The sequence below is a fragment of the Corythoichthys intestinalis genome, chromosome 8 (genome assembly GCF_030265065.1).
Source record: "Corythoichthys intestinalis isolate RoL2023-P3 chromosome 8, ASM3026506v1, whole genome shotgun sequence".
Classification (NCBI taxonomy): domain Eukaryota; kingdom Metazoa; phylum Chordata; class Actinopteri; order Syngnathiformes; family Syngnathidae; genus Corythoichthys; species Corythoichthys intestinalis.
The window spans coordinates 25,209,181-25,228,842 of NC_080402.1; the positions used below are offsets into that span (position 1 = coordinate 25,209,181).

Below are 19,662 nucleotides of genomic sequence, written 5' to 3' on the forward strand. Positions count from 1 at the left end.
GGAAAAATATGTTGGAAGGGAAATATATTTATTTTTAATATGGTTTCTGTAGGAGGACAAACATGACAAAAACATTCTTCGAATTGTGTAATGAACTTGAGGCGGCATCGCAAAACAGAGTAATCATGTGGTGCGTCATTCTTTATAGCAGGGGTTTTCAACCCAGTCCTCAAGGCACACTGTGGGTCCTGGTTTTTGTTCCAGCCGATCCAGCAGAGACAGTTGAACCAATGAGGCTTCTGCTAAAACAAGCCACACCTGACTGCAATCAACTGATTGCACTTGTAAAACACCAGATTGGGGAAAAAGTGTTGTCATCTTGTTTGGTAAGAATGAAATCCTGCACCCACAGTGTGCCTTAGTGGAATAGGTTGGGGACCCCTGCTTTATAGGATGCACTGTAGGGAAAAAAAAAAAAAACATTTACCATATTTTCCGCACTATAAGGCGCATCGGAGCATAAGGCGCACCTTCAATGAATGGCCTATTTTAAAAGCGCTTTCATGTATAGAGCCTACCCACCGAGGTCATAAAACCACGTGCTCGCTGTATGGTTCCGCCCACTTGTCCGTCATTTTGTCTCTCTATTAGCATTGGTTTCAATTGATCGAGGAATTTAAAATGCATTTCATGGAAGACCCGGTGCTTTCTGATGCCGTAAACTCACTGGATGTGTTGCATAAAAGGCGTTATGTGGAAAAGCTTCGTTCTATACAGTCGCCAGATCCATATTTGATGCCTAAATCGATGATTTTTGACCGGCTGCCTTCACCGTCTCTGCCTGACCCTGATATTTACAACTATCTTGTCCACACAAAATCAGCCTATTCTCACGAAAGTTTGAAAAACTTTAAGAGCTTGGAGGCTTATAAATGCTACGTTGCTGGTTGGGTGAAACAGGTCCTCGTACACGAAAATTCGGCAGGAATCTTGTGCTCGGAAGGTGACTTACGAAATTTTCAATTCAAAATCTTTTGTTCTTGCTAACATCCACTGTCAAGTCTAATGTATTTCATGTCATTTGTCAATGGAGCTAGGGCTTTTAATGTTTATATGGTTTAGCGATAGCACTCACTACATACATACGTGTATGTTGTCGGCGATTAGCCTAGCAATGATCTTAATTGTGGTTGTCAGCCCAAAACCCTCTAAATATATATTAAATGCATCTTACCAGATATAAAATGACTACTACATAATCTGTGGTAATCGTTTGGAGCCCAGTTTTCTCATCGAATTGCAGCAGCCCAACTCGCTCTCTTCTCTCCGGGTCTCTCGGAATCCGGTAGAACTTCAAGTCTCTCCGTCTATCTTCTCTGTTATTGCAACCGACCGCCACACACGCCTTCACCATTTTGATTATTAATGTTAACGAGCAGAAAAACACGTCGTAAATAGGAGGAATGTACGTAGCCGTAACAGGTCAACACGATGTGTTGCCGGACAAGTGGGCGGCACCAGTCAGGAGAGCGGAGTTGTGACGTCACGTGGGTAGGGTCTATAGGGCGCACTGCATTATAAGGCACAGTAGTCAGGGGTTAATTTGTGCCGGATTCTGCCGGAACAAGATCAGGTACCTCTTGATTTTGGCCTCTCTGTGTTCTGGGACTTATGTGGGCAGATCCAGCACCTCTTGTGTATAGAAAATAATAATAATATTAAAAAATTGTTTATGTATTTTAATAAAGAAGGAAAGGAGTCATTGATAGCTTTCTCCACTTTATTGTTGCCACAATAATAAGAAGAAAGCCCGCCTGTCCAATCAGACCAAAGGACATGGTTCCAGTAATCCATGTGCCTTGTTGACATGTCTTCAGCAAACTGTTTGCGGGCTTTCTTGTGTACCGTCTTCAGAAGAGGCTTCCTCCTGGGGTGACAGCCATGCACACCAATTTGATGTAGAGTGCGGTGTATGGTCTGAGCACAAACAGGCTGAACCCCCACCTCTTTATTCTCTGGAGCAATGCTGAAAGCAGTCCTGTAACGAGTCACACGACATTTTGGAGGAAAAATGATAAGCAGTACTCAATTTGGACATTTAAGGATGTACGTAGTACCCATGCGGCGTACTCACTTTTGTTGCCAGGGGTTTAGATATTAATGGTTATATTTTGAGTTATTTTGAGAGGAAAACAAATTAACTCTATTATGTAAGCTGCACACAGACTACTTTTCATTGTGTCAAAGTGTCATTTTGTCAGTGTTGTCCCATGAAAAGATATACTTACAGTAAATATCTGCAGAAATGCGAGGGGTGTACTCACTTTTGTGATATACTGTAAAGGCCAAGTTAACTCAGGCTTAAGGCGCATTGTCGGCCATTGAGAAAACTGAAGGTTTTCAGATGCGCCTTATTGTGAAAATACGGCAATTATGAAGGCTCATTATGTATTTGTAGCCAACGTAGTTATTTTGATAGTCGGCTAATATAGTTAATGTAGACATATGCAGCATGTGTTGACTTTATTACAAGGCATATATAAGGCTTCCAATTTTTTGTGGCTCGAGACATTTGTTTTTGCTTTTTTTTTGCTCCAATTTGTCTCTTTCAACATTTTGGGTTGCCGACCCCTGTACTAAACTAATGTGAAGAATGCACCCTCTTATGCTAGACAAAAAAAATGCCTGGTGTTCTCCAGTTTTCTTTGTTTTTCTTTTAATTTATATGGTTTCTTGTTTTTGGTTTCCTAAAAAATAAAATAAAATAAAACATATGTAGCCAAAGTATTTAATGACGATGAGCATTGTGTGTATTGCTTAACTTTGATTTTTAAAAATGTGGTCTCAGTTTCTGACCAGTGAAGTAACTTTACAATGTAAAAAGGTAGCTACTAGTGTGAGTGTGTTTTTACCTGGTCAGGACCTGGCAATTATGTACTGTAAAGGCGTTGAGGTGCAAGCAAAAGGCAATAAAGCCATTACTACGCAGCCACTTTCACTCTGAAGAACCATCTTCAGATCTTATAGGAGACAGGTAAGGTGTTTTTGATTCAGACACAAGGACCCCAAAAGACATAAAGGGATCAAGGTGAAAGTCTCAATATCTTAAAGTGTCATTTTTGAGTTTAGTTTGTAAAAATACATTCCTCCCACTTTACCATTTGGTCCTAACTATTTCGTGCTTGTTCCACTAACAGCAGAACTTCAAAATTAAATAGTTGATAAGCCAATTAACTGAATGTTTTTCTTTCACAGTATCTGCCCTGTGGTTGACTGGCAAACAATTAAGGTTGTAATCTGCTTTTTCCCCACAAATTCAAGGCTAGATTTCAGCTCCTGATCAGTTGCACTCAGCTTGTGGGTAAAAGAAAATAACCCTATTAAAAAAAACACTGAGCAAGAGTGAAGAGTTAAAGAAAGATTCTGAGGAATGTCTATATGATTGATTGTTCTTCAGCATCTAGTGTCTCTCATGGTTGTTAGTGATATAACCGGTGGTTAGGGGATGCTCAGCTGTCAGAGGTAAGTCAGAACCCGGTCATTTGCTTTGTCGGGCAGCTGGCCCGCCAGGATGGGATGGCCAGACATCAAACAGGCCACACCTGGAAGAGAGTTGACAGGGGAAGGTGAATTTTAGGAGAAAACCAAAACATGTGCACTGATTCATCAAACATACCATAAAAACAGACAAAAGCCACCAAACTGTCAATATAATCGAAACACTCCTTTCATATAAGTGCTGGGTTTTTGGTTGGTATTTGTATTTTTATGGGAAAATTCTTTTAGACATGCATGTCTTTCGCTCACATCTCAATGTCTTTAAAGATCTTTATCCAGAGGTTACTCCGTAAGCACATATTTGCAGAGTTCATTCAGACATAATACTTGGGCTAATAGCACACACATACTTGATGCGAAACACAAATCCCAGCATTCCATGTTGGACTTTAGGGATGAGTCTATAAGTGCACAATTCACCACATGGGTGTTCTCATATCACCAGACACATGATTTTAACTAATTCGCTGCCGTTAATGTCAAGGACCCCGCATTGATCATTCACTGTCGGCGCTATCTATTCAAACGGATTGTAAATCTATCAACGTCAATGGCAACCAATGAGTTAATTAGTGATGAACAGATTCCCATGTTTCTGTATGTACAATAGATACAAAAAAAATCTACTTTTGCCACACTTTGTGGTATGTGCAGCTTTTCAGGATTAGGAGGAACGCCTTTTCCACACAAATTCACTCAATGTGTTAAAGTCATCATCTTGAAGCCTCACATACTGTATGTGCGTTATATTTAGGGTTGTTCCGATCATGTATTTTTGCTCCCGATCCGATTCCCGATCGTTTTAGTTTGAGTATCTGCCGATCCCAATATTTCCCGATCCGATTGCTTTTTTTTGCTCCCGATTCAATTCCAATCATTCCCGATAATTTTTCCCGATCATATACATTTTGGCAATGCATTAAGAAAAAAATGAATAAAACGCGGACGAATATATACATTCAACATACAGTACATAAGTACTGTATTTGTTTATTATGACCAAAAATCCTCAAGATGGCATTTACATTATTAACATTCTGTGGGAGGGATCCACGAATAGAAAGACTTGTGACTTTGTATATTGTGACTAAATGTTGCCATCTAGTGTACTTGATAAGCTTTCAGTAAATAATACTGTAGCCATGCCCAAATGCATGATGGGAAGTGGAACCATGACTGTGCGTAGTGCTACCAATGGATGTACCTTCTCTGCTTTGGGAAATAACATAAGGTGTTAAGAAAATGATCAATTGCTACCTTGCTTCCCCACATTGCTTCCCATGATATTTCTAATCGTAGGGAGAGGAATTGTAAGGCTTTAGCCAATTAAAAAAAGGCTCCAAAGGCTGCCAAAATTCACTCTACTCATTTTACGCTGCCTTTTATCTCTCTATATAGGTAAAATGGCGCCATTACAGATTAAGCGCGACAATGCGTGAGTGAGTCGTGCAGTGCATGCATTAATTGCGTTAAATATTTTAACGTGATACATTTAAAAATAATAATAATAATTACCGCCGTTATCGGGATAAATTTGATAACCCTACCTTAAGCCTAAACTAAAGACTCTGGATGAGTGTAACATATATAAGGTCTGTAACGTTAAATACAATTAGAAAACGATTTAATTAAAAAATATATATGTATATATTTAAAAAAGGCATGGCCGATATTTTTTTGCCGATTCCGATACTTTGAAAATGACGTGATCGGACCCGATCGATCGGCATCTCTAGTTGTATTTAATGAAAGTGAGAGAAATGTTTGAGAAGTTGCAAAGTTCTCTGCTCTGGCAATTTCACACCCATACTGCGTGCATCTGTGATGTTGCTCAAGTGGAAATCTGAGCTGCCCAAGTCTGTAATTTCCACTTATACATACTCGAAAAATGTTTCAAATGATTGGAAAAAATTGTCAACTGACCTCTTAGCACTCAAACTAGATAATAATTCAAGACTAGGCAGGTCACACTGCATTGAGTTTTATAGAACTCAAACTCAGACTAAAAACATTTATTCAATGTGTCAAGCATGTTTGAATTCATCCAAATGTAACCACATGTAAAGTTCTTGTCCACATGCTGGTGCCATTTTGGTTCATAGCCACCAGATTTACGGTCACAACTGAATCACAGTCATAGTTTCCCTTATGTTGATTGAGTCATTACAAGCAACGAGTTCCTAAAGAGTGATTCGATGGTGACTGGACATTCTTGTCTCGTTCTCTACTTTGTGTTTTCATTATCTTCTCATCATCTTATTCATTAGGAAAATGAAAATCTGCACTCACCTAAACAAAACACCGCAAAATGATTAAAAGAGCAAAGTATTTTTACTTACTCTCCACTCCTGAAACAGATGATTTTCTCAGTGCAATAAACTGTGATATAACTTATTTTCATGCCTCTTTCTCCTTAACTCAATCAGATGAATGGAAGATGTGTGACATTTTTTTAGTTTTTAGAACAGCAAAAAAATGTAATTTCTGTTAAGTAATAAGTGTGAGTAGTACCTTGTGGCTTTTGTCACACGTGCACACGCGCGCACAGTTTTAAACACTTACTCGTTCCCCACCCATTCGTCGTCTTTTCTCTCCTCACCCAGCAAGATTAGCCCGTCTCATCCATGTGAGTGACAGTGTCTCTCCATGGCTGGATTGTGGCAACACCTCTGCTCTCTGCAGCTGATTCCAGCACTGGCTCTTTTCCAGTTCTTGTGCCTTCTTCAGCCAACATCAAGTGTTGGTGGTAGAAATACTGGAGCCGAGGTGAGACTTAATTACCAAACGCATGTTTGATGCTCGGATTTTTTAAAATGCCATACGGTTTGGCTTGTGAGTGCACACATACTATACTTACTGTACTATTCCAGGGTCAAACTGTCATCAACAGTACTGTAAAGTTTGTAATTTACCAAGCGTTAATCCTAAATGTCAAGGGTCAAATTTCCTATAGGTGCGAGATAAAGATGAGCCAAATGCAAGGGCGTAGGTTTGCATAGGGACGGTACGGACAAAACACTAAAACACAACTTTTCAGGATGCTCAAATTGTCCCTACCAACTTTTAAGCAACCTTACGTGCGTTATGTAATGACTTTAGTTATATAGGTCATTTACACTGTCTTCCCATACAGTATGTTTTAATTATTGTAATTGACCCAACAATTACTAAGTGACTTATTTTCATTATGTTCAGACTTACATGTACCTCTTTTCACTTGCTGAATGTGCCGGTCCAGTTTTCCCCCTTCCGAAACGCACATTTGATTGGCTGATGATCCCCCCCCCCCACACACACATTATATGTTATAGATATTAGGGATATTAATTTTTTTTTTTCAGCCAGCAGTAGCCACTTTGAGAAATGTAAGAAGACGTCAATGTTATGGAAGTGGGGAACACACCACAAATTTTGCTACTGAAAGTCGGACCTGCATCAGAGTTAGCATAACACTAAACTGTGTGAACTTGCTAACCTGCGAAACTTGAGTAGGAAGTTGCTTAGAGAGAAGTGTCCACCTGTATATGTTTTCTACTGTTAAAGTTAAATTAACTGTTAGAAATGTAGTGAACTGAGGTTTTCCCCCTTCTTCCCAATGTGACTTTTTTTTTTTTTTATGTGGTCTTAAAGCAGCTTACAAGGGAACTTTCATTTTGGGTGTGCTTGTAGACAAAAGCAGTAGTGTTTTACCTGAAGGACAGCTCCATTTTTATTTATTTTTGTCATTCCCTGAGTTTTTTTAGTTGTATTTATTTTCTTTATTTAGACAATGTTGAATGATTTTCAAACAAATGTTTATTTTTTTTTAAATTCCTGGATAGTTAAGAGATTATTAACAAGCTTGTATTAATTGTACATGTTAGTATAATTTAAGTTGTATCCAATAATGCAATTTAAATTTGCTCATAAAATCCGGACATTTTTTCTGTTTTCAGTTTTCAAAATGTTTCTTAGTTTTTGAAAACAAAGGTTTGAATTGAACGGTGTAGGCTGAACCAATACACATACAATTTAGTATAAGTCAATACCAGATTTATTTTGCCTTGATCATTATGAATGTCCCGTCCCCAGCAGAGTGTACATGCAGGTTATGCCATTTCGTCCCTACCAATGTTGAGACCAAACCTACGCCCTTGGCCAAATGCATTGACTACCTTTTAAAGCAACACTTGGTAACTTTTCAGTTTTTGTCGATTTTAGCAAAGCCAGTGGACAAAAGCGGTAGTGTTTTGCCTTAACCCCTTCAGACCTGAGCATGCTGCTGAAGGGCATTACGCGGTCGCATCCCTAAATCAATAAACACACTGAATTTAGTTGCTCTTGCCACTTCTGGGAGATGATTGGACGAAACTTTACCCATCGAAATGAAATCATGAGATTTAGCACATCCTCTTTGCTATTTTTGGCTCTTTGAAAATGGCTTAGACAAAACGCATGTTCAAAAAGGCAAGCGTAAGTGCTCATTTCTCATCAAAAACAATGTAACATTAACATTAAAAATAACCAATAAAAGCATGAAATATCCCCGACCAAAAAAATTGAGCTTTGTTCTGGTATTTGAGTGGAGTAAAAATCAGCGAAGATTTAAAAAAAATAATAATAATTTTTTTTGCCCAGCAGAAAACATGCGGGTCTGAAGGGGTTAAGGAAGACTGCGTTTCCCATGAGGACCAGCGCACTCCAGTGTCGTAAAATCATCAATCAATTAATCAAAATTCAATCACCTGGTTGCCTGCAGATGGATTAAACAACAATTCCGTTTCCAGCGGCTGAGTGAAGGAGGAATAGTATTAAGTTAATGAATCCAGTTGTGGCTAAACAATAGCAAATGACAGTTACCAACCGCGTGGCTTCATGTGGCTAATCCCCCCACCTTAACTCATCAGAGCTGACGAGTTTGGTTGAGGGGGGAGGCGTCACACCCGCAAGTGAAAGCCTGATTATTGTGTATATCCTGGTAGCCTCCCTTCTTTTTCCTCTTCAGACAAAACTTTTTGTCTCTTTTGTTGCTCTGCCATCTTTGCAGAATTCGCGCGAAAACGTTTGCGTCAAATTCCGTCTTCATAATGAATGGGAGGGGGGTAAGTGACGTATGCCGAAAAGCAGTCAGCACATTTCACCCTCCTCAAAGTTAATTAGTACTGGTGTTCGGCCACTCCTTAATACACGGCGAAACGTCCTACACAATGCTAAGCGCGCTTGCGCATGCATCCACACGCATGCGCACATCGGTTAAAAGCGGCGAGTACTCACTATTTTTGTTTTTATTTAGTTATTTAGAACCTTTTCACTGCTTCAAAGATACTTTTTGCATGTATTACCCTCTCATACGTTTAACCATTGTGTTTTTTTGTGTTAGCTTTGAAGCAGTTGACCACATTAGTCATGGAGCGTATTTAAACCGTCCTTATTTGATATAACTACATTTAAGTATTTTCTGCAGGCATTTTTTTAGTACGTTATTCGTGTATGCATCTAAACAAAACAAATTTAGAGCGCACGGTAGTACTTTGGGTGTCAAATTCGACTCATGTAGCACGTTTCGCCGATGTAGGAGATTTTGGCAGAACACCGGTGAAAGCTATTCAGACACCCTCGAGATATAAAAGAGGTGTCACTCAACTAGTTGTCATTCGACATATCACAAATTTTATGAAAATATTTTATAAAGGTTGAAAAGTTACCCAGTGTTGCTTTAACATTTTTTGGCCACATACCGGTAAGTGTAATAACTGCAGCTGTTTTTTCATTTTAATCTATATGTAATGATGTGTTTGGTGAAGTGGTATTGTTTGAGTATGTACATTTTCTAACTTTCAGCCTACATTCTCACTCTTCACTCTTTTTAAAGTAATACCCAAATAAATAGCTATCAGTGCTCCCTGTTTAACTGATCTTGTGAAGTATGTTGAGCTCTATCGTGCTAATTTAATACAGAGCGTCACTGATGCAAAAAGCCATCAAAACAGCAAATCGTGTTTTGAGAATGAATACATGACAGGAGATGTAACACCTATTATACGAGCACTGGAACACAAAATTGTGAAACGAAGATATCTGTGGAAAAGAAAGAGGAATGATTAAATCTAATTGTAATGGCAAAGTGTTGAACCCCAAACATGAATGGTGTGTGCATCGTCTGACCTAATAACTTTTGTGTTAATATGTGTATTAGCTGGGGTTCAAGTTGGTGAAAGGGAACTTCTCTCGAATGTTTCTCCGTGTCGGCTATCACAAAATAGCAGAGATTCCCTCAGGAGCATTCAACATCAGCATACGAGAAACAAAAAAGAGCCGGAACTACTTGGGTACATGCCTATTACACATATAACAGTTTTTTTCGTCAGACACTCCATAAATGCTGTGTTTCTTCAGCTCTGCAGACCTCAAGTGGGAAGCATATCATCAATGGCCACTGGGTGATTGATAGGCCTGGAATCTACAATGCAGTGGGAACGCAGCTCACGTACCAAAGACCCAATGAAGTCAGCTCGCGCGCTGGAGAGTCCATCACGGTGCCTGGGCCGCTGACTGACGACCTGCATGTTTATGTGAGTAGTACACTCAGGTATTGCAAACAAGAAATAGCACAGTCATTGCATATTTACAACATCATAATACTGCAGGAAACGTTTTCTTCTCTAGTTAATTTACCAGCAACCATCTCCCAGTGTGCACTTCGAGTATGTTTTACCACTAACAAACACCAAGACAACTCCAGAGCCTTCTAGCCTTTCCACCTTAACGCCATATGTAACAAGTAAAGTACCTTTCAGAATTGTTCTAACTCAGTGGTATTACTGTTCTTATAGCAAGAGGCAAAATACTTGTTTGCAAAATTTAAACTCAAAGCACCGCTGTATACGAATTAAATTTCAAGGAAGTAATCATATGTCATCTCACAACTTCGCCTCACCTAGGTGACGAGATGCAGGTAGTGGTAGGCATGGCTACTAATGACATTGTTAAAGAGAAGCCCAGCCCAAACATGGTTCCCGGCAAGGCAAATGTAAACCCTCAGCCTGTCTACACCTGGACTAAGAGAGGCTACACAGAGTGCAGCTCGACATGTGGTAAAGGTGGGTAAAGTAAATTAAGGTTTTCAAACAGAGGGGTCACAAATAGAACCATGGCTAATCCCATCCATTTTCCATAGCGCATGGCCAAATTTGAGTTGCAAGTGAGGTCAGCTGTGGTATGTGAAACGGGCAACATGGACAGTCATAAAAATCTTTCATTCATTTCTTGAACGTAACAGCTGCAAGCGCTAATTGACATCTCAACACACAGAGTTAAATTATTAACATAGCAAACAGATAAAGCTAAAGTGGTATGAAAACATATCTAAACCTTTAATTCCTCACATTTATGTATAAATCACCATCAAATGTGATCTGGTCTTTGTCAAAATCACACATTCTTCATTCATTCATTCATTCTTCCATTAATGATTGCAAGTTGTCCAGGCCCTGAGGTGGCAAAACAGCCCCAAATCATGATGCTCCCTCCACCATGCTTCATGGTGGGGATGAGGTGTTGATGTTGGTGAGCTGTTCCATTTTTCCTCCACACCTGATGTTGTGTGTTACTCACAAACAATTTAACTTTGGTTTCATCAGTCCAAAAAATATTTTACCAAAACTTGTGTAAAGTGTCCAAGTGCCTTTTTGCGAACATTGAACGAGGAACAATGTTTTTTTTGTTTTGTTTTTTTGAGTGCAATGGCTTCCTTCGTGGAGTCCTCCCATGAACACCATTCTGGGCCATAGTTGTACATATAGTGGATGTGTGCACATTGGATATTGGACTGTGCCAGTGATTTCTGTAAGTATTTAGCAGACACTCTAGGGTTCTTTTTTTTTTTTTTTACCTATCTGAGTATTCTGCGCTAAACTCTTGGTATCATCTTTGTTGGACGGCCACTCCTTGGGAGAGAAGCAACAGTGTTAAACTCTCTCCATTTGTAGAAAACCTCTCTGACTGTCGATTGATGAACATCCAGACTTTTAGAGATGGTTTTGTATCCTTTCCCAGCTTTATACAAATCAACTATCCTTGATCGCATGTCTTCAGACAGCTCTTTTGACCGCGCCATGATGCACATCAGACAATGCTTCTCATCAAGACAATTCTTACCAGGTGTGTTTTATAGTGGGCAGGCTTTAAACCACTCATCAGTGATTGGGCAAACACCTGACTTAAATTGACTGCTAAAAATTGGTTTCAATTGCGCTTTAAGTCTCCTTAGGCGAAGTGTTCACTTAATTATTTTCCCCCTTTTGTCATTGTTTGCATGATATCCTCATTAAAATATGAAAACTTATAAACGTTTGGGTGCTTTTAGTTAAAGCAGACACTGTTTTTACATCTGTGTGATTTTGACAAAGATAAGACCACATTTGATGCTGATTTCATGCAGAAATGTCAGAAATTCCAAAAGGTTCAAATACTTTTTCATACAACTGTGCAGTACGTGGAGGCCATATTGGGAAGGGCATCATTAACATCAGGGCATGCAACACATACACTTTAAAATTAAGTTGTAATTTGCTCATTTCTCAACACATTTTCTATATGTTTACTTTTTTTTCTCACCAGCCAATAACTGACCACAAACAGAACAGACACACGAGCATTCATACTCACATTTACATCTACGGGCAATTTCAGAGTGCTCCGTTCATCCAACGTGCATGTTTTTAGAATGTGGGAGGAAACAACATGCAAACTACAGAAGACTGTGAGACTGAAATGCTCAATCCACATTGCTGCCTCAGTAACTGTTTTCACTTCTAACAGCAACAAAGAACGGAATTTAAAAACATCGCATCCAATAAGCATCACAATTGCATTGCTCAGATTCAGTTTCCTTGACCCCTCCCCATCACATCAGGCAAAATTCAGAAAACACATACTGTACATCATGTCAGTCACACCTGTAAGGATATCTGAAAGATAAGCTAACAATTCAAAACTTATACATCTGTGTGTGCGTCTTAGGTAGGCGTCAATTGCTGTGGGAGTGTATTGACAAGGCTCTCCATGTAAGTGTTCCTGCAGACCTTTGTGATCCAACGCTTGAACCTTCAAACCAGCAAGAAGACTGTCACATTCAGCAATGTCCTGCGTAGTGAGTAGACATGTGCCAATTACCAGTTTCAACGTATATCGTGGAATGAAAACGTCAAGGTTTCAAAACCACAAAAAATTTCCATCATACCATCCCTATGGTATTAGCTATTTTTTACATCCCAAAAATCCTTGGAAAAATCACTAGCAGCTGCAAGGCTCAACGCTGCCCCGCCGGTCGTTGCTCAGTGTCAGTGAGTCAGCTGTGCTACACGACGGCTGGAGGAGGTGAAACTCCTGAACTTTTTCCCCCATCGAAGAAAACAAAATACCTTGTATGGAAATACTTTGTCTACAGAAAAGTTACAGACGGCCGCGACTTACAGTCCCTGACAAAAGTCTTGTCGCTTATCCATTTTGTAGAAACAATTGCTAATAACCTGATTTTTAATTATACAATTGGTTTCAGAAATGGCTCATATGAAAGGTAAGACCCTCCCAAAACAATGTCGAATGTTCAAAAATATATTTGTTTCACTTAAAAAAGATTTATCATTTAATGAAGACATAAAGGTCAAATTTTGGCAAGACAAAAGTTTTGTCGCCTACAGAAAGTGGTGTGAAAATTGAAAAAAAAAATGTACTTGAAATACAAAAATATGTTAAATAACATAAGTGAATTAAGTAGTGGTGCTGTGAGATCCAAATTTAATATTTTGTATGACTTCCATGGGCTTGAAGGACTGCATCCATGCGGTTCAGCAAGGATTCATACAATTTATTGATGAAGTCATCAAGAACATTAAAGAAAAGCAGTCTTGCATACCTCCCAGAGTTCATCAACATTCTTGGGTTTCGTCTTCCATACATCCTCTTTCATTCTACCCCAGACATGCTCAATGATGTTCAGGTCTGGTGACTGGGCTGGCCAGTCCTGGAGGACCTTGATCTTCTTTGCCGTAAGAAACTTTGAGGTAGAGATTGAAGTATGCAATGGAGCACCATCCTGCTGCAGAATTCGTCCCTTTTTATGGTTAGGAATGTAAGAGGCAGCTAAGATTTGTTGATATTTCAGACCTCCAATATGATTTCACATTTATACAAAATTCAAGGTTGGTGAGCACTGTCATGGACGTTTCCAGCCAGCTATGAGACTTAACTCCAGGGTGTTTAGTGTGTCTAGTGGTGGTAAAACACAAAGCGTTTTTTTCTCTGTGTTGACAAAGACGGTGTGTGTATAATGTAAACATGATACAAGTCATACACACGTGCTTTTATTGGAAAATAATTCAATTATAATTGTTCTGATGGTAATAATGTTGAGCTGGGTTTGGGCTCACCTAAAGGACTGCATTTACTTTAATTCTATTTAGAATAATTTCTTTTTTTTTATTATTATTATTTTGACATTATCATTATGTTCCAATTTGCTAATATGTTTTGAAAAATAAAAATCCTGTTCAATGGAAAACGTTTTTTTTTTAAACCCAGATATCTCAAAGTAACATTTTAAAGCTGTAATTGCAATCCCGTGAAACCGTGATATTTTGGCTTAAGTTTATCACACCGTCAGAATCTCATACCGACACACGCCTATTAGTGAGTATGATCTCCTTTTGGTTCTGATCTCCCATGTCTATCAGCAATCAAGATCTGAAGGGGCAACATGCTTTGACATTGAAGTTTTTCAGAAGATGGCTAATCGCCTAATTGATAGAAAAGACAATTTACAGATTTTGGTCGAATGATAAGTCAGCATTCAGTGTCAGAACAAAAAGTGACAGCGCGTCAAGTTTTTTTTAAATCACTCTCTCGCTTTACTGACAGTTGGGATGTAGGGGAATGGTCAGAGTGCAGCAAGAAGTGTGGACCGGGCTCTCAGCATCGCCAGGTCATATGCCGCCAAGTCACCCATGTTCACTCAAATGGGACAGAAACCTCTGTGACAGCAGCACCAGAACTTTGTGGATCAGCTGACAAACCGGTGACCAAATCTTCCTGTCAGCTCAAAATTTGCAGTCAGTGGGAGATACGATCAGAGTGGAGCGAAGTGAGATGATCTCTATTAAAAGTAATGGTAATTATACGGTATTAACTAAGCATGCCCCTTCTCTTTCTTTCCTAGTGTTCAGTGCCTTGTGGGGTGGGCCAGCGGAGCAGGCAAGTGGTGTGTGTGAGCAACCAGGATGAGGTAGAACCAGACGAAGAATGCAACATGAACCTCAAGCCTGATAGACTACAAAATTGTGACATGGGGGCATGCGCTCGCAGTTGGTTCACAAGCCAGTGGAACCAGAAGGTTCAGTTCATGCTCACTAATACATAATGAGAATGTGAGTGCGAATGTTCATCCATCTCTATGATTGACAGCATCCAATCCAGGATTCTCAGCGAAAAATCAATAAGCCATTTACGATCACAAAAATGCAATGTATTTAAAAAAAAAAAAAAAAAAATTACAGGCACTTTATCAATTTTATTTTAAGTCTGTTGGACAAAAAGGCTTATTAGTCTTAGTCATATTTAGGTCATTTTGTGATAGTTTTAAACTAGTCAATGAAAACTAAAAATGTTTTAGTCGTGCAATTTTTATATGAATAATAAGGATTATTTGAACTGATAAAATAGGAGATTGGAATACAATAGAAAACATTTGTTCAATTAGGTTTGCTTTTTTGTTTTACTGTAAATGTGAGGAACAGCTACATGTATAGAAGTCTAGATTCAACTACCTCAAACATAGCTTAATATGATAAGTTGAACAACGCTTAACACTTACTATCAACCAAAAAAAACACCCGGATGTTCACCCTTAACCATAGGCAGAGTTTGACTTTTGTGGCAGGAGGGGCAAAACATGTTGATGACCCCGAAACGCAGTGTCAGCAATAAAATTAAATTAGAAGATATATGCTCAGATAGTAGCTTAGCCCATTCTAGTACATACAGTCATCCCAGCTGTGTGTGTGTGCGAGTGCGTGCGTGTGTGAGCGTGAACGTTTTTCTGTCTTACCTTGTGGAGAAGTATACGCCGCATCCGTTTTGAATAAATATTTTATAATCAGAAGTTGAAAATGAGTGTTTTTTTGTTTTGTTTTGTTATGTTTCCCATCATTTTTTAGGGGAATTTTAAATCAGGCCGCTTAGGACAGCTAAGCTTTTGGCCAAGATCGTCGTCCATTGAATATGATACGCCCGGTGGTGGCTCTGTTGTACAATTAACGTCTTTAGTGGGGCAAACTGAAACTCCGCTCACCATTTTGGCTGTGGTCTCCGGCATTTCGTGGTCCACATCTTCAATCCTTGGTTCTCGCTCAGTAGTTGTTGTCGCTTTTGAAAGCTTAGGTTTAAAAAAAATTACGTATATCAGTCTTTCATCTTCTGTTCTCAGGTGGTTTTGGCTAAGCAATGCAAAAGGCAGTCTCTAAGTTGCCTGTCACATGATCTGTTCGAAAAATAATATTGACCAATTATAAGATTTTTTTGTTCAAATAATTCATTTGGTTTTTGGGGTTTTTTTGCTTTACAACTTTTGTAGACAACGTTTTACCGGCAAAGTCTTAATTTTAAAATTCATACATAGGAAAGTCAATTACATGCAATGACTTTTTTGACCCACCTTAATTTCCGCGTATGCACTTCAGCCAAGTTGCAAAACTCAACATCAGTTCAAATCATGAGACGCAAACGACTTCAAAGTGACCCCTCGTTTTTCACGGTTAATGGGAACCAGAACCTGCCGTGATAAGTAAAAAAAAGTAGGGCAAACATTTTTTTTTTTTTTTTTGTGTTCAATGTATTGATTCAGATTTTGAATTGGAAAGAGATGCATATAAGACATGTTTGTCACTTTTTTCCCAAAGTATAATTAAAACAAAGTGTATATATTCATTTTAATAAATGTTTTTTAAGCACTTTAAATGTAATAATTATGATAAGTTTTAAACATGTTACTGTCCCACCGAATTATTTTTAAAAAAGAATAAAGAAGTGGAAAAATGCTTGGCTTTATTAAATGCTTAATTGAGTGAGTCCACTCAAATCCGCTCGAGCTGCTCACACACAATGAGTTGCCACAGCAACTGTTTAACAAGTTAAACGATGATTGACGCATGCGGCTCTTTAGAAGTACGTGACTCTGGCAAGATGAAACACAAACATCTGTCAATCATCGTTAACTTTAAATTCAACTCCAATGCACGTGCACTGCCTGACGAACAAAGAGCAGGTAGAGGGAAGGAGCAAGAGTGAGACTGGCTCGAGACAGGTCATCTGTATTTTCTTTTTTTTTTTGGTGATAAAAAAATCCGCGATGGACTGAGGGCGCGAAGTTTGAAGCACGTAGCAGCGAGGGATCACTGTATAGGAAAGTCAATTACATGCAATGAAATTTTCGGCCACGGGGGAGTGGAGGCGGGTCTATGCTCCCCCAGCCCCCTCTTAATCTCTGTGTATGTCCCTAACAGTAGCTAAAACACATAAACTAATGAATTAACTAGGGCTGTCAAACGATTAAAATTTTTAATCGAGTTAATTACAACTTAAAAATTAATTAATCGTAATTAATCGCAATTCAAACCATCTATAAAATATGCCATATTGTTCTGTAAATTATGTATATATTCTGTAAAATAAATTGTTGGAATCGAAAGATAAGACACAAGATGGATATATACATTCAACATACGGTACATAAGGACTGTATTTGTTAATTATAACATTAAATCAACAAGATGGCATTAACATTATTAACATTCTGTTAAAGCGATCCATGGATAGAAAGACTTGTAGTTCTTAAAAGATAAACGTTAGTACAAGTTATAGAAATTTTATATTAAAACCCCTCTTAATGTTTTCGTTTTAATAGAATTTGTAAAATTTTCAATCAAAAAATAAACTAGTAGCCCGCCATTGTTGATGTCAATAATTACACAATGCTCATGGGTGCTGAAGCCTATAAAATCAGTCGCACCCAAGCGCCAGGAGAGGGCGGCAAAACTCCATAAAACACAATTAACAAGTGGGCATTTCACTCTACTGACATTTAAATCTGTCTGAGCGGGACATGTGTGTTAATTGCGTCAAATATTTTAACGTGATTACTTTAAAAAATTAATTACCGCCCATTAACGCGATAAGTTTGACAGCCCTAGAATTAACATTTTCACAACAAAGCTAACTTTATCCTGAATCAAGATAGCTGTCCATTTGTGCCAGATTATATATTAAGTAGGAATTATACAAGTAACATGGCAATAGCTTTCTAAATGTGGGCCAATAACTTCAGTCGAAACTCAACCTATCCACTGAAATAGCAAAGAGTGTGACAGTAATCTAGTTATAATGAACCACTACTGCGTAGAATAGCTAGTGGGAGCCTGTGTGTCTTATTCGAAGATTCATAAATCTAGACAATAGCCAGGCCATGGCCCAAAAATTTTGTATTGTTATTCTTGTTTTCTCTGTTTGGGCCTGTGTCCAATGTACCAAGGCCGTACACCTCTGTTCGATTTTTTATACTGCTGAATATAGTATTTGTAGGTTTGTTTTTCAAATTAATGTGTGTGTTTGCATGTAATGCTCCTTAGTGTTCTGCAGAATGCGGTCAAGGCAACCGAACCAGAACAACGGTGTGCCTGATGAACCACGTGACCGACCTTCCGCTGGACAGCTGCAATGGGGAACGTCCAAAAGAAGTGACAACATGTAATTCCGGTCCATGCCAAAACCGTCTCGAGTGGTACGCTGGACCCTGGAGTCAGGTGATTCGCCGTCAAACGCTCAATTTACAAATGTGAACTGCATCAATCACATTTCACATGTGTGCTATTAAAGTGTTCTGCAGAGTGCGGGAATGGGACTCAGACCCGGAACCTGGCTTGTGTTCTTCAAAACAAAGGTCACATGGAGGTGGTGGTCCCAATGAAATGTTCTACTAGGCCTAAGCCGATCACAGCTCAGCCCTGCGTGCTGAAGCCATGTGGTGTCCAGTGGTATGTTACGGAGTGGAGTATGGTACGTTTCAAGCCCCACTTAAATTGCACAATTGAAACATTTTCTTATGCCATGGGGCGACAATGAAGATTACAATTTTTGGGGGGACAGGCAAACTGGAAATCTGCCTTTCAGTCAACAAAACAATGCCACTTCTGTGTGTCGACAGTGTTCCCGCTCTTGTAACGGTGGCTATCGTGTCCGTGAGGTGCGGTGTCTCACCGACAACGTCGCTCCAAGTGAGCAGTGTGACCCAACTTTGATTCCAGAAAGTCGAGAAGAATGCAACACACAACCTTGTGGAGCTGACATAAGTAAGGCTTCTCAAACCTCTTCGCTCTTTGTATTTGATTCTCATGTTTTCCATTTTCTGCAGAGCCGGCCTGCAGTGACCAGTATCACAATTGCATGCTAGTGGTTCAAGCCCGCCTCTGCGTTTATGCTTACTACACAAGCGTCTGCTGTGCCTCGTGTCGTCGAGTACAGAGAACATATCCCAATTCGTTTCAAAATAACATATGGAGGTGAAGCTCTTCGGACCACTTGAACAGGACAGAAATGCAATGTTGAATGTGTTTTATACAGTGGTTAATTCAGGTCTGCAATTGAATCACAATATTCGGTATACGCTAGCAGGAATGAATTGATACAATATAAAGTAAGCTGAAATATGAATTGATGTTACGAAGTTAAAATTACAGCTTTTTTGTAGTTTTACCTTTCACTTGTTTTCAACCCAAAAATATCTTCTTTAGTAACAGTCCTGGTCTTTTTCAGTTTCCATGTATCAATAGGAAAACCAGCTTTTTAAATTTTTGTATGACATCACTGCATTTAACATTTCTTTGTACCCTTTTGACCTCAAATTGGACAAGTTACTTGGCTTTCTTGTGGATTTCTGCTTAATAAAAATCTGGCGTCAGGCTCTGGTTGTCCTTGAATAGTTTAGAATTTGGGTTAAATATTAGCAGACAGTACCAATGCCCGCAGTCAAAAGCTTAGAAACATTTTTTTCATCTTGCTGAATGGTGAAGTGTCTCAAAACCTATAGACTTCACTATCAGTTGATGGGGCTCGGGGTTTATCCGTCTGGGGCCTAGT

General features: G+C 39.0%; 1 protein-coding gene across 1 annotated transcript; it reads left to right on the forward strand.

Annotated features, from left to right (window-relative positions):
• The first annotated feature begins 6,144 nt into the window (after nucleotides 1-6,144).
• adamtsl7 (ADAMTS-like 7) lies at nucleotides 6,145-19,089 on the forward strand. Its single transcript, XM_057843439.1, has 12 exons — nucleotides 6,145-6,264; nucleotides 9,674-9,806; nucleotides 9,874-10,049; nucleotides 10,144-10,258; nucleotides 10,419-10,577; nucleotides 12,499-12,628; nucleotides 14,395-14,617; nucleotides 14,693-14,866; nucleotides 18,156-18,329; nucleotides 18,403-18,582; nucleotides 18,731-18,875; nucleotides 18,938-19,089. The coding sequence occupies exons 1-12, from the start codon at nucleotides 6,145-6,147 to the stop codon at nucleotides 19,087-19,089; spliced, it is 1,881 nt and encodes a 626-aa protein (XP_057699422.1).
• Nucleotides 19,090-19,662: the final 573 nt, after the last annotated feature.

Coding starts and splice junctions, on each gene's coding strand:
- adamtsl7 (XM_057843439.1), top strand. CDS start 6,145: ATGGCTGGATTGTGGCAACACCTCTGCTCTCTGCAGCTGATTCCAGCA. Junction 18,330..18,402: donor ACGCTGGACCCTGGAGTCAG/GTGATTCGCCGT, acceptor GTGCTATTAAAG/TGTTCTGCAGAGTGCGGGAA. Junction 18,583..18,730: donor ATGTTACGGAGTGGAGTATG/GTACGTTTCAAG, acceptor GTGTGTCGACAG/TGTTCCCGCTCTTGTAACGG.